General features: G+C 35.9%; 1 protein-coding gene across 2 annotated transcripts in view; it reads right to left on the reverse strand.

Moving 5' to 3' along the window:
• Window positions 1-14,446, reverse strand: part of tbc1d15 (TBC1 domain family, member 15) — a 64,094-nt gene that overhangs the window by 39,766 nt on the left and 9,882 nt on the right. For both annotated transcript variants that reach the window (XM_088644542.1, XM_088644543.1), the window contains exon 5: window positions 12,357-12,561. In XM_088644542.1, coding sequence (XP_088500668.1) covers window positions 12,357-12,561 — 205 coding nt within the window. The remainder of the gene's footprint in view (window positions 1-12,356; window positions 12,562-14,446) is intronic.

The raw sequence follows: 14,446 nt of genomic DNA on the forward strand, positions 1-14,446 counted from the left end.
TGGTGGCTGGGCGACAGCCTGAAGATTATTCATTTCACTGAACCCTGCAGGTCCCAAAACATGACATGGAAGCTTACATGATGTATATCTAAACTCAACCACAAAATTTTAACCTATGACATTTACAAATGACATTTTTAAAACACAGCAAGTGTGCTTCACTAAAAATATTTAAAAAAAAAGTATATAAGCAAAGTTTCTGTTTAGGGAAGCAGCTGCATCTTTTACATCTCACTGCAAATCAGCTTGGTTAGGTCAAACTGAATCTGAAACAAAACTACAACAGAAGCCTGGATAATTTTTGTTCTTATTTCATCGTTAGTGCAAAATTCACTATATTTGGCACTCAGATTAGTGGCAGGACATATCAGAAAGCATATCTGACTTTCCAGTCAACTTGATATTTCGTTAAAAGATACAAAGAACAGGACTTACAGAATTTCTTTTCACATTCCTTGTCGTCAATAATCTTTTAAAAAACTATTTAGTCTTATTAGATATCCATAAACCTCCATATTTCAATGACTGTAATAGTGAAGACAATTCCAGACTGGGAATGCACCGATAAGGAATTTCTGGGACAATAACGATAACCAATAATTAACAGCCGAAACAGATACCAATAACCCATCATTTTACTTTTTTATATTTTAAAACAAGTTCACACTATAATCCACAGTTGATGTGTAATGAGGGTAAGAAAGCTTAAACTCTGTAAAGATGGATCATTGATTAAAAAGTGACATTTTCACTCTGCAGAAACTGTACTGTACCCAGTCTACTGCATCAGTGCACACACATAAAAATAGGGCGCCACATTATTGGTTGTAATTATCAGCTGTAATTCCAATATCAGAACGATAATAATAATTAAATTTTCCTATATATCAGAAAATAAAATATCGGCCTCCGATACATCATGCACCTCTATTCCAGACAATAAGAACGCTAGCATGATTTAGTATGAAATTAAGTATTCTTCCAATGGGACTAACGTTGAATCTGGAATTATAGGTGTTCTTGACCTCATGATTTCAAACAGTGAAAAGATTTTAAACAGATTTTATAATGACACATGACCCTTGATTCTCTGTGGGTACTTGTGTCACACCATGCAAAAGGGAGAAAAATTCTATAAAGGCTTAAAGTAACCATGCGTTACATTCATCTTATTTTTCAGGCTTGCAGTTTTCACTGTACTTTAAGGTCTCTTGCATAAAACACCAGTACTGCAAACACAGTAAAATGTATACACTGAAAAAAATCTTGTCTGGGTTTCTGGCACATAGTCCATAGTGCTAGAACACTGGGAAACTTTCCAAGGGGTTATTTACACATTAGGTGATGAGTGTATGAGTGTTTCAAAGAAAAGCTTGAAGAAATCAAGTTTCTTATGTGGAAAAAAAACAGCCACTGAGAAAGACGGAGGAAAGCTAAAAATTATGTAAAACAAGAAAAAACAGGCACATGAAATACACTTCTCATAAAAAGTAACAAGCCCCTAGGAACATCCTCGGGGACATATATAAGGTGTTTTTAAATGTCTGATCTATCATTTAAACATTTGAAATCCGCATTTTTACACAGTTTTCTCGAATACCAAAGAAGTCTTCATATGAAGAGAGACATGTAAGGGGAGTTTGAAATCTATCTCTAGCTAAAACTAAGCTACTGACAAAAATAATCTTTATGCACTCACAGAGGACATTACATTCAATAAGTGTCAGACTTGTCATATGCAGTATTTGCAAGATTTTATGAATTTTTCAGATAATACAAGAGAAAGCTTAATGGTTAAAACATACACTTACAGAGTTTCTTCATTGAAGAAATACTACTTTATTTAAATCTTTACTACTAAACATGTTGCTTTTTTACCGTTTTACTACCCAGTTACAACAACTAAATAAATGTGATGACAAAAGAGTGAGAAACATTCAAAAGAAAATCATTACTGTCAGTCAAGTAGGAACATTAAGATTACTGAAACAAGCAATTACAACAATAGTGCTATAATCCAAGTGCTAATGTACTAATACTTCAGATGCTTACCAACTGGGCTATTCTATTATAGTTAAAGACAACTAACACCAAGGATGATTTTGCCCACTAAACACTTAATCCCAACAATTTCATTATTAAAGCAGGTGATAAGAACTTTAATAACCGCTGTCTGTTTTTAAGATATGACAGGAATGCAAGTGCTTCTTTTAGGTGACAAAAAATAATCTGGCATGACATTTTCTTCTAAGAGGTAGGCATGGATTGACTAAGCTCTTTTGAGAAGATTCCAATTAATAAACAACCACATCCAGTTCTTACTGAAGTTAAAAGCAGAGACAAAGGCCAAGTGATTCATTTAACCAGCAAAGCTGATGAAAGCAACATCCCATTTCATCCATTAGTACCATGGCAAAAAAACACATCTTTAAACAGACCTCAGAAAAATAACGCAGCGGGTTTGGAAACGAAGAAAAACTTGAGGCGAGTGCGTCTTTTATGTCTTATACAAGACAGAGAATATTTAAATTTTCAGTCTGAAGATTTTTTATCTATATTTGTTACTTGGGAAAGTTTTCACATGTTTTGTGTTTGTTTTATTTTCTAGTAGATTTTAATTAATAGATTTCTTTGTCATAATTACTTCTTCAGATCAGCCAAACACAAGCCACAGAGATAATCTGTGTGCCTTATACGGGGGAATTCTGAAGTATTCAGTCATAATTCCAAACACAAGGGCAAAATAAAGAATACTGTAGTATTACTACCCATTAAAATGTACAATATATAATCTTTTTTTAAAGTTATTACTAAGTATCATCTTAAAACATAAGGGCAAACATACATTTCAAAAAGCATATGATGCAATAAGAATTTAAGTTCCATTTTCAAATGCAAAACAATGGGTCAACTTGAAAGTCTACAGACAAAAAAATTGGCAGACTACACAGCTCTTAATAAAGTGTTTAAAAACTCCAGGAAAAATAAATTTTCATTTTATGAGATGAAAAAGATCTTTCTTCCATTAGTCTACCTAATCATATTGCACACACTGATTACCAAGGAAAATGGAAATATGCACAGAATTGTGCCTGGCACAAAATCAAGTTTACATTGTTTTCATTCACCCAGGAGAAAATGTTACTGATGTATTTAGGGCTGGCATCAGCTGTTCACAGACGTAATTTAATCCATCAGTGTTACCGAATATAGACCAAATAAAAACGAATGTTTATTCAGTGACATTTCTATGGTATTTTAACTCACTGCACCATCTGCACTGAGAATTCCGTTTTTGTAGTTCCATGGCTCTACGGAGCTATAAACAGAAACTATACACTGGGGTACAAACAGTGCTTGAACTCGGGGCAAATGGGGTGATAGAGGTTGGGGCACCATTCCTCTTATTAAAAGATGTGCCAGCATTACGCAACCCTTTTTGTATTTTAGGCGTTCAACTTGATTCTCAAAAAAGAACATGCATCACCATTGTGGATGTAGATGACATTAAACATGGATTAGTGCAAGGGCTTGCATGCAGGCAGTAAAAATAAACTAAACACAAAATGGAAAATTATGAGATAGAAGAGGTAGTTGTTTCACAAAGCAAGATTACTCGGTTAACCGAATAACCTAAGTAAATGTTGACAAAAGTCTGGATTTATGGATTCACAAAGTAAGATTGAACTGTATCTGGTTAAGTAACTATAGCAACATTATCTATTCTTAACCTGCTCCACATCAGGTTAAGTCAAACTTAGTTTGTGGTAATGATCTCCACTCACAGACCAATTAGTCCCCTGCAAAAAACAACTACAACATCACTTTTCTTCAGGAGTTCAACTGACATTAGAGCTTCGCAGACAGAATAAAAGTGTAGAAATCACCAAATACAAATACACCAAATACAGTGGGTTATAATTTTTAATAGGAAAGACGATATAGTTTACATTAATGATCTCTTAAGCTCATACAAAATTAGTACTGCTCGTCACAGCTCAGAGTTAAAAGAAATTCAAACTCTGTTCAAAGATTCCTGGTGCGGGTGACTGGTGCAGTTTTTTACTTTTGGCAACTCGGAGTGCTTTAGTAAAGCAACAGTTTGTTGTGCAATAGGAAAAGAAACAGTTTTTGAATGCATTCATAACATTTCCCAACTATATGTTATTATACACAAATATACATCAGTGAATCTAAAATGAGGTTTCATGAAATGGCTGGTAATATTCTCCTCTATCCACTGTAAATGTAGCCTCTCTGTCCTGTAGCTATTTCCCTTGATCTAAACATTCCCTGCAGCATTTCCTAATATAATAGGTAGACTGCACAGACATCCTCACTAAAGCCCCTGGAAAGCCAATCGAGACTGATTGTTTAACCGAAAATCAATTCACAGCAACAATGAATAAGTTAAAAATAAAATTCTAGACCAAAAAACAAACATTGATTACACAAAAGACAATACAAACTTTCAGACAGTTCCAGCAAAAAAAAAAATTAAATGTGTGTGTCTACAATGGGCGTTACCTAGATTTAGACGTTTCTAATGTACGGTTTCCATCATCATATGGTTTCCCCATTATGGAGTATCTTATGCATGGTGTCACATCAGCAACACGTACATGACTCGGATTGAGGGTACCCCCGGACAGGACGTGGCATCATTGTCATGTCACATATGCTGCATAACATGCAACCCTTAAGAAGGACAGAGATCCTCCCCTCCACCTGTACCCTGTGATGACCTTTCTTCCAGTCATCTGGATTAACATGGTGGCAGAGCTGAGTGAGACATCAGTACTGAACATTATTCTAGTGAAATAGTTACAATTTTTTTAGGATACATATTTTTTCTAATTTCATTTACCTAATGTGATCTACAAAAATTACTTGGCTTAAAGGGGAACTGCAGCTCCAGTTTCTCAGACCAGTTATTAAATCTCGGTAACAAAATAAATTCATTGACAGTATACAAAATTGTGTGCTTAATTTGAAATTTGTCAATTTTGTCTACCTTGTGGAGTTTACAAGTCGTCATGTTGGAAACTCCTGGTCTCGCCCCAGGTGAGAGTGAAAGTTTGCACGAATTGCGATGTGAAGTGGCCCTTCCTGTTCACTAGTCACTGTAATGATCAATGTAATGTGATGTACGATCCAACATGATCTGCATGCAAAGTTAACAAGTAGTATTGTCAGCAAAACAGCCTCGAAATCGAGATATTCAATATATTATATATATATTAATATTTCAATCGGATTAAAAGAGTTGTATTCACAAGCCTTCTTCTTTACAATGTAACAGTCCCATTTGCAGCACCGGAAGTTTTGTTGCCTCATTCTGAAGACACTGCACATACCTGGCAATTTCATCTATTTTGTCATGTAAATTGGGGGCTTTTCAAGTTACTGTGTACATTTGACTTTTATGGTGTTTTGAACTGCACTCATCAATGCCGAGACTTTCTAAGCCCGAAACACAAAAATAGTGTTGCAGTTCCCCTTTCTGACTTTCTGCAACTTGGGGGGAAACCTTACCTAAACAACTTGATTAACACCATAAAAATGTTGTGGAAAAAAGAGAATATCCCACTAAAGGAATACATTCTTTATTGTGTTGCTGGTAATGATGATTCCTCGTCCAGTCTTACTCTGCTCAGGCTTATTCTTGTTGGATAAAATTAGGGAACATTTTCATTCAGAGGACTGAACTACACTGTACTGTACAGTACCACTGTGGATGATACTCCTGCACTTTGGCTTGACCTGCTACCAGATCCTCCCATTGTGATCCAGCGACTATAAATGCATACATTACTGCTGCATAAAAAAATATGGTACAACTTCACAACAATGATGTAAATTAAGTAATGCCAATACATGCATCCTCGTGCAAGTTTTTATAGTTTTGCATTACCCTGAGATATTTAACTGCATTTCATAATTAACTTCTACAATCTATTTATCAGCAATTCTCTGCCATGCGTGGCTACAGTATAGCTCCTCACCATTCCTACAGATTTTATAAATATAAAGAGCCGTAATTCATGGAATGAGAAGCATGTTTTTGCATGGTTTTGTTTACATGGATGAAGGATTTTATGTTTGACCCTTTCTGCCTACTACAGTGTGGAGCAGTTAGTCAGACTGTTTAAGCATGAATCGCTTTAACCAGATAACTTTAAATCTTAGTTTGCTTTTGTGAAACCAGAGAAATCCTGAAAAAAAGTTATCAGGTTAATTCACTCAGACTAATTTGAGAAAATCCTGAATAAGTTAAACCTGTTTCATGAAACAGCCCCAAGGTCACTTATGAAAAAGACTTGGATGTTTATGTTGACATCACTTACATCTTGCAAATAATATGGGGAATCCATAAAAGCGTAACAAAAACTAATAAAAGGGCTCTTTTATTATTAAAGAGAATTCAAATCAAAGGATGTCACGTTACAATTGCATAATGCACTACTTAGGCCTCATACTAACCATTGTGTAGAGTTTTGGTTACCATGTTACAAAAAACACATTGCTGCTCTGGAATAAGTCCAGAGAAGAGCAACCAGTTGCATTCTAGGACTTAAAGGAATGTCCTACACTGAGAGGTTGAGAACCTTTTTAGTCTTTCAGAACAGAAAAGAGCACAAGGGGACTAAACACAAGTATTCAAAATTCTCAAAACACTGAGTCAACCTAGCAGAACTCTCCAGAGTCAACATGAAGCAGAGGACACAAAAGGGAACTAGTTGGAAGTGCATTTAAAGCTGAGAACAGGAGATACTTCTGTACCCAAAGAGTTTTGCGAGTATAATAGAAGCTACTCAGTCATGTTACTGAATATATACATTACATATAAGACTGGACAAGATCTGTGGATGAATTAAGCACGAACGACACACATAGGATAGGAGGTCTATCTGTTTTTTGTAACCTTTCTTATGTTCCAATCCCCTTTTTAAAAAAGAGATACCCAGAAAGACCTCACACCGGAACAATAAAACATTCATCATATCCAGTGTTCCCTCCCTCCCACCCACCAGCATGACAATGAATTCAAACAAACACTTCCCCATCAGAACCTACAGCATTTTCACACACAGGTTACAGCAATGAATTCCAGAAGACTGGCCTGATGTGAGAGGTCCTAAACCTTTACTAAACGCAATTGGACAGATGTTTGGAGGACATTAGGCCTTACTAGCTTGTTAATTTTCTAGTAACTAATTCATTCAAGGATTTTGTCAAGCTTTTTCTTGAAATCAGGTTCCATCTTGTCTGGTAAATTTTTCCAGACTTCCACAGACCTTTGCAAAAAAAGTACCACACTGTTTTCCATTTTCAAAGTACGTCTGTGAAGTTAATTTTGTCAATGCCTTTGAGGATTGTGAATACTTAATTTATTTGATTCATTAATTAATTAATTTTAGACTGTCAAACTTGGACATACCATTGAACCTCCAAAAATATATTTGCTATTGTTTGGGCTGATTCTACAATTTATCTAATACCAAGGTATATAAGTGCAAGGATCCTAGGTCATACTAGAAGCAAGGAATTTAAACAAAAAACATGTAGGTTTCTGCATATTTTTTTTAACTAAATTAATTTTTTAATATAAATTAAATTCAATAAATTACAGAAACAAGAAAATACTCTATTTAAAATATCCTAAACCTGACTTCTCACAGGATTTGTATTCATCTGTATAGTTATTCCTTGTCTACTCAGATACTACCAGCAGCCATATCACCCTGCAACTCACAACTGGCAACCCACTGAAGCTAAGCAGGTGTGAGCCTGGTCAGTACCTGGATGAGAGACCTCCTGGGAAAAACTAAGGTTGCTGCTGGAAGAGGCGTCAGCGCTAACCCTGTGGCTCATGTGGGTCCTAATGCCCCAGTGTAGTGACGGGGTGTACCCGGCGTCCTGGCCAAATTTCCCACCGGCCTTTATCACTCATGGCCTCCTAACAATCCCCCTCTACAAATTGGCTTAATTACTCTGCTCTCCTCCCCACTGCTAGCTGATGTGTGGTGAGCGTTCTGGCGCACTATGGCTGCCGTCGCATCATCCAGGTGGATGGTGGTGGAGGGGAGTCCCCATTGCCTGTAAAGCGCTTTGAAAAGCGCTATATAAATGTAAGCTATTATTATTATTATCAGACACCAACATATACATTAAATAATTTGAAAAACAAATGTAAAGAATCTGAAACATTATCAACATTAGTTAATAGCGAGTTTCAAAACTACAAAATGTTTAAATTGCTATACCACAAACTTCCGAGTCGGTATGTTCTTTACCCACTAAATGACATTATAAAATGGTGCAAAACAAGCCTTCAAAGCTCTGAGATACTCTGCAGGATTAGGGAGGGACTGCATTTTCAGCCTCAGAAAAGCATCATTGCCTCATGAAAGTTAAATCAGATGTGTATCAAGTACCTAAATTAAGATAAACAACATTTTGTCTTTCAACTACCATTTTCAGGAACCTGCAAGTAGCCTCAGAGATTGAGTTAAATCCTTCAATGACCAATAAAATCATAAATCAATCATGAGCATACCTTGAAAAGCTGACTGTATTAATTACCTTTTATGGTCAATAACCATTTTAATCTGTATGTTTGAACTACGAAATCAAGAAGCCACTTTTTTTATCTACAGCCCTGCACTTTCAAATTAAAAAATCGTCTTCTGCTAACAAATCTGAGACATTATCACACTTCACACTCACAACCTTTAAGACATCCTTTTTTATGGACAAGGCTTAATCATCCTGATGGGCACTAATGGCATTTTAAAAAAATGAACTGAAGAAAGGTTTTAAACGAGTCAGTTTTATCCTACTTCCCTTATGGATAGGGAAATGCCATGTTTTCCTTTTGCTTACAGACATTTATAGCCATTTTATTTGCCAGATACTTTTTAATTTACAAAACAAAATGAATGGTAAACATTTCACCATGTTGCAAAAGAAAACAGCATGAGCTGATTCACTATTCTCTGGAGAAGAACCTTTCTCATTTCATAAAATATCAGAAATGACTTGCTAAAACAGTAAGCACAGGTTTCAAGTCACATTTTCGATTAGTAATCAAGTCCAGCAGTTTTATTAATGGGCAAAATTACACTTCAGATTGAATCAGTTTTTTTTTTTTACAATAATGCACTTCAGTACACATATATTTGCCCTGGAACTGATGTTTATATTTTGCTACTTAAGTTCTGGAACTAAGATCTATTCACCGCAGAAAGGAAACCACCAAATTACTGTTACAGTTAGTTAACACCATCCCTCAGCCAAAAGCATTTTTCATAAGAAGAGTATTAATAAAGGATTTCAGCTTGAGCTCTTCAAATTACAGTGTTCTTTCAGAAACAAACAGTCCTGGAATTGTCTCACTTGTCACACAGTATTCAATTTTTTAAAAGCATGCCAGTAAAAGCCTTATCTATCCTATTCACTTGTTAGCTACCAAGCATAAAAAATCCTATGCTACGTCATTCAATGATTTTGGAGGACGCACATTTGGCTGAAGATCGATGGGGCTGTGTGGGTTTCAAGTCAACCAGGATATCTTTGGCAATCCTGAACAGCAGCAAACACTGTGTTGCAAGTGAGAGGTAAATTAATCCTTTGTGCAATGCATTAGCTGTGCAGTTTGTTTGTTTTTTTAAGTGTTAAAGCGTTTGTCAAAACCATGTGCATTTAGTCTCAAATCAAATAAAAAGGGACTGAGCAAACATTTGGCAGAAAGCATGTAATGTGACAATTGTAGGGTGTTGACACAGGTAGTAAAAACAAACTACATATATAAAAAATGAGGAACACAGACCTTGAAGAGGTTACTTAAGAGACAAAAAGGGTGTTTTTGGAAAAATCATTTGGAAAACAAAAAACAGGCATATTGAATAATGTTGGGGTATATAATTCAAAGCAAAAACTATATCAATTACACTTGCACAATATACTAGTACGATCAGGAGAATATCTAACCCAAAAAGGGTAAAATTAACCTTTTAAGTATTTAACAGAGAAGATTGTAAAATAATCTGATTCAGATATTCAACATCCTTAATCTAGGTAATCTACTACATCTTTAAAGCTCAGAATTAGTTTTTTTCTGCAGTCCTTCATTTCTTAGTGTATTCTGTATTCTTGCAAGGTGGATAAGTGTTTTAATTTGAAACTGAGATTTTCTTGGACCTAGACCTGGAACTTGAAGTCGTGGATCTGCAACTCATAATGCAAACTATAGCTTGGAAGCTTAGGCTTGTACTCAATGATTTAAGAACAAGACTTTCATATTTTAATAGAATGGAATGCAGAATGTAATCGAGATGTACAACAGGTCACCAAGTGCTTTGCCTAATCAATCCCTGAAGTACAGATAAGAGCTGATGCTGACCACTGATCCCAGTGATCCAGGATTGTTTATGGCTGTATGCTTACTTTCGCCAACAGTGAAATGGAAAGTCCCAACAAATGTTCATTGCAGCAGAATGGATATGTAGTACATGTACATCATTTAAAATCTTAGTTAATAATAAAAACATCCTAATATCAAAGCGCAATAAATATCTCTCCTTAAATTAAGATCTATGAAAGACTGAGTCACTACTAATATTTAAAAGAGTAGGCAGCTGGGAAACCAATACTGAAAATAAGAGCCCTTCTTATGAATATATGGCAGGTCATTAACGGTGTTTAACACCCTATTTTATAAATGTATACATCAGTACAAATTAGATGGTGATTACTTCCTTATCATTCACTAATACCTTAGTACAAGATTTTATTACCACCTAAAACCTAAGGAATATCCCATTGAATATAAAATACATAGTGAACATTACAAAATAAAAAGGCTGTTTGTTTCATGGTTTTGAAGTGTCCACAGCTAAAGCACAAGCCCTACTTGTTCATTTATAGCTTGCATGTAGTGCTGGGCGATAATTTGATGCTGATAATTAACGCGATATAATTTGCCGCTATATATTTTTAACAAAAGTTCGATAAATATTCAATATATATGTTTATGCTTTGCGCAAAATACCGTGCGAGTGCGCGTGCGCGCGTGCATGTTGCAGACCAGGCAGCTAACGTGGTGTTGTTTACCCACACGGTGGTGGCTGACAGGATTGTAGTTAGAGTGGAGAAATGAGCGACACTGAAGCAAATGCAGTGCTGCCAACGACCAGCTCGAAGGACCATGACATCGTCGACAGAAAAGGTCATTCAACTTCGGTAATATAATAATATTTTGGCTTTTTCAGACATAAAACAAAGCACTTTAAACATTGCAGTCTGTCTGAGCCATCTTCTGTGTGTTTTATCACACTGCAGTATTTAATTTTTCTATTAAGATATTTATTTTGTAAATTTTACTCATGCATATCTTGACATAAAAAAGACTTGAATACTCTCTACCTCAGATTTGTTTAATGTTTCTGCTGTTTGGCAAGTGTTTGTTGTGTTCTTAAAATAAAGAGCTGTTTAATTTACCAATTAACTGTCTGATTTCTTCAACTTTCACTCAGGAGAAAAAATCTGCCTTTAAACTTGAAAGAAATAATGATTTGACATTTATCGTGATAATTATCGATATCGACTGATATGAAAAGTTTTATCGTGATAATGTTTTTGGCCATATCGCCCAGCCCTACTTGCATGCTGATGCAACTTACTTACATTTCCAAGAGTGTACAAAACAAACAAGATACATACAAAAAGAAGACCCAATACCTCCTTTTGTTATGTTTTAAATACACTATTGAATACTTTTTACCGTGCAATTACTGCAGTGCATACTCTGTTCTACTTCCGCCTTTGTGGATGAGGACTATACAAGCTTTCCTCCAAAGCATGTCCTGTCAAACCATCTGCCATTGCTACATGCTACAAGTGCCACAGTGCAAACAAGGAAGGGTGATGCAGCACTTAATGACTCCCTGGTGGACTCAAGGCCTCTCAGCCTTCACTGCAGTAGGACAGCTACATACCAAAGCTGAGGAAATCTCAGGTATTTGGGTATAAAGATGCAAATGCAGACTGAACAGAAATTAGGTTACCAAGACTGAGCATGGTTCACACTCCTGCTGCTTTTTGAACAGAAACCTGAAGTCCTAGTCAATCCTGATAAAAGGAGTCATTTTAACGCTATTTTCAGTTACTAAAAATGTATCTTTTGAGCATAAAAATGAGTTTCAAAAGTTCACGTCAAGTGGCGTTTTAGCTCAATTAAGACTTTAATAATGTAAAGAGCCCAGCATCAATTTTGCGACTTAGTTATAATTAATTAAAAGCACTTTCACCAGAATAGCAGCAAAAGACATGAAATCTTTCCATTTTGTACTTACTCGTCTAGCAGCACATGTTTCTTAAGGCAATCCAAAAACAATTCACTGCCTCCTTGATGGAAATGAAGAGCAGGTAAGGATGTCTCATCTTTAAGGCAAAATACTAGATATGGCCAGCCCTCTTTCTTGATTTTGATTGTTTTTAGGTCACCAACATTAAAGAAGAAGGCCCACTTGTTTCTTTCGTGCATATGGCTTAAAACACCTGAAAAACAAAATCCATTGTTGGATAGCTGGTAATCGGCGTCCCCGGTGTGAGGAGATTGCTCTTATTTACAAAAATTAACTAAAACATACATTGGCAGTATTCAGGCATCCTAACAAAAACAGCAACCATCAATATTTGTGTATGTTAAGATGACATCTCTACACATAAACCTGGCCTCTTTATCGATGAAGCTTTGCACAAAACATGATGAATTATGAATACAGATGCAGCCATTCAAAATGGGTGGGGTATTTCGCGGTATACCCCGGTGGGCGTCGCGGTATCACGCAGTATCACGGGGTTAATCGCGTCATTTGACGTCATGCCGGAAAGTATCCGGCGTCACCTTGTAAAACCACCAGGAGGAGCCAATAAAGCTTAACCTCTCATGTACAGCATTTGAGCTTTTAAATTTAAAAGTACACAACCTACCTTTATCAGAAATATTTATGCATCAAAGCCTTTACCGAAGATATTACTAATAGTATTAATAATGAATGACTTTGGACAAGCTGTATACTCAAAGTATCATTTCTTTAGCACATTTGAACAAGCACTTGGAATCTGTCCAAGCCCTACTTTGTCTTTTACTTCAACGGACATAAAAACTCCCTTGTTTTTAACAGGGCGTTTCATAATTTCTAACTACGAAAATTATTTAAAATGCGACACTTATCATTCAACTAGAGCTCAAAATATCACAAGGATCCTCAAGAGCACAGCAAAGACTGTATTAAAAGATACTTGTATCAGATACATGAGAATCCAGGCTTTTTTATCAACGCTTTCTTTTCCGTATACCAGATATTATGGAACCACTTCAGAAGGGTATCAGCCAGTCAGATTCCAGGAATCGGTACTTTAAAGAAAAAAATACACACGGTATTCCATTTCTCCCTAAACATTTTAAGCATCGAAGTATTTAACTAACATGTGAAATAGCGTGTGAAAAAGTGGTAGTTTTAAGCTTTTCTGCTAATATAATATGGAATCGCGTATCTAAAGAAATTAATAACGATATGATTATATTCGTGTACTGCGACAGGGCTGTGCAGGGCTGTTTCGCCTCTCTCTTCATGGGACTTCCCTTGTAGCCCACTGGTCTACGTGCCTGATTACCAACTCACGGGTTGTGTGTTCAAATCCAGCTGGCGCTGTGACTTTTCTTTTAACAAACATTTCTTTGAAAAAATAGAATAGCAATATTATGGACAATCAATTGATTTTTATATTTCAAAATATCACAACATGATTGAATCTAAGTCATTTTTGATAACAATGAATAGTCACCTTCTTCCCTTCTGACAACGGTCCCTGCTTCTGCTTCCTGCTTCTATTGTGTGTGTGTGTGGGGGGGGGGATCCCTTCAGATCTCCCTTCAGATTTATAAGGTTATTAATCATATCTTCGGTGTCGCATCTTACCAGTGCAGCTGATCTTTTGCTGCCTGGGTGGGTCAACTATCACAAAGCTTTAGAGAACCTAACATTTCTATTATCAACAAATTGTAAATTTGTAATAGAGTAAATTTTTATAGAGCATTTTGCAATCACGCATTTGTTTCCAATCATGCAAAGTACAGTAATTTTTGAGAATCGATTCACCATGCCTTTCACATGCTCATAAAAGAGATTGGTTTAGGAACATAAACATATTACCGTATGAAAACTGTACTGTATACAGTATGTATATGTATATTTAACGTCTTAACTTTGCCCGTTTAAGTATTGAATATTTATATGGAATTTTACCACTGAAGGGAAATCTTAGTACCTGAGCATAAAAAGAATAGGAGCATACTGTAACGCGTGTGAAGGCCATAAACAATATTAATTTTGGAACTTAAACATACAGTATATGGCTGGTCTCGGTACTTTAAAGA

The sequence above is a fragment of the Lepisosteus platostomus genome, chromosome 9, assembly GCF_059453375.1.
Source record: "Lepisosteus platostomus isolate fLepPlt1 chromosome 9, fLepPlt1.hap1, whole genome shotgun sequence".
NCBI lineage: Eukaryota > Metazoa > Chordata > Actinopteri > Semionotiformes > Lepisosteidae > Lepisosteus > Lepisosteus platostomus.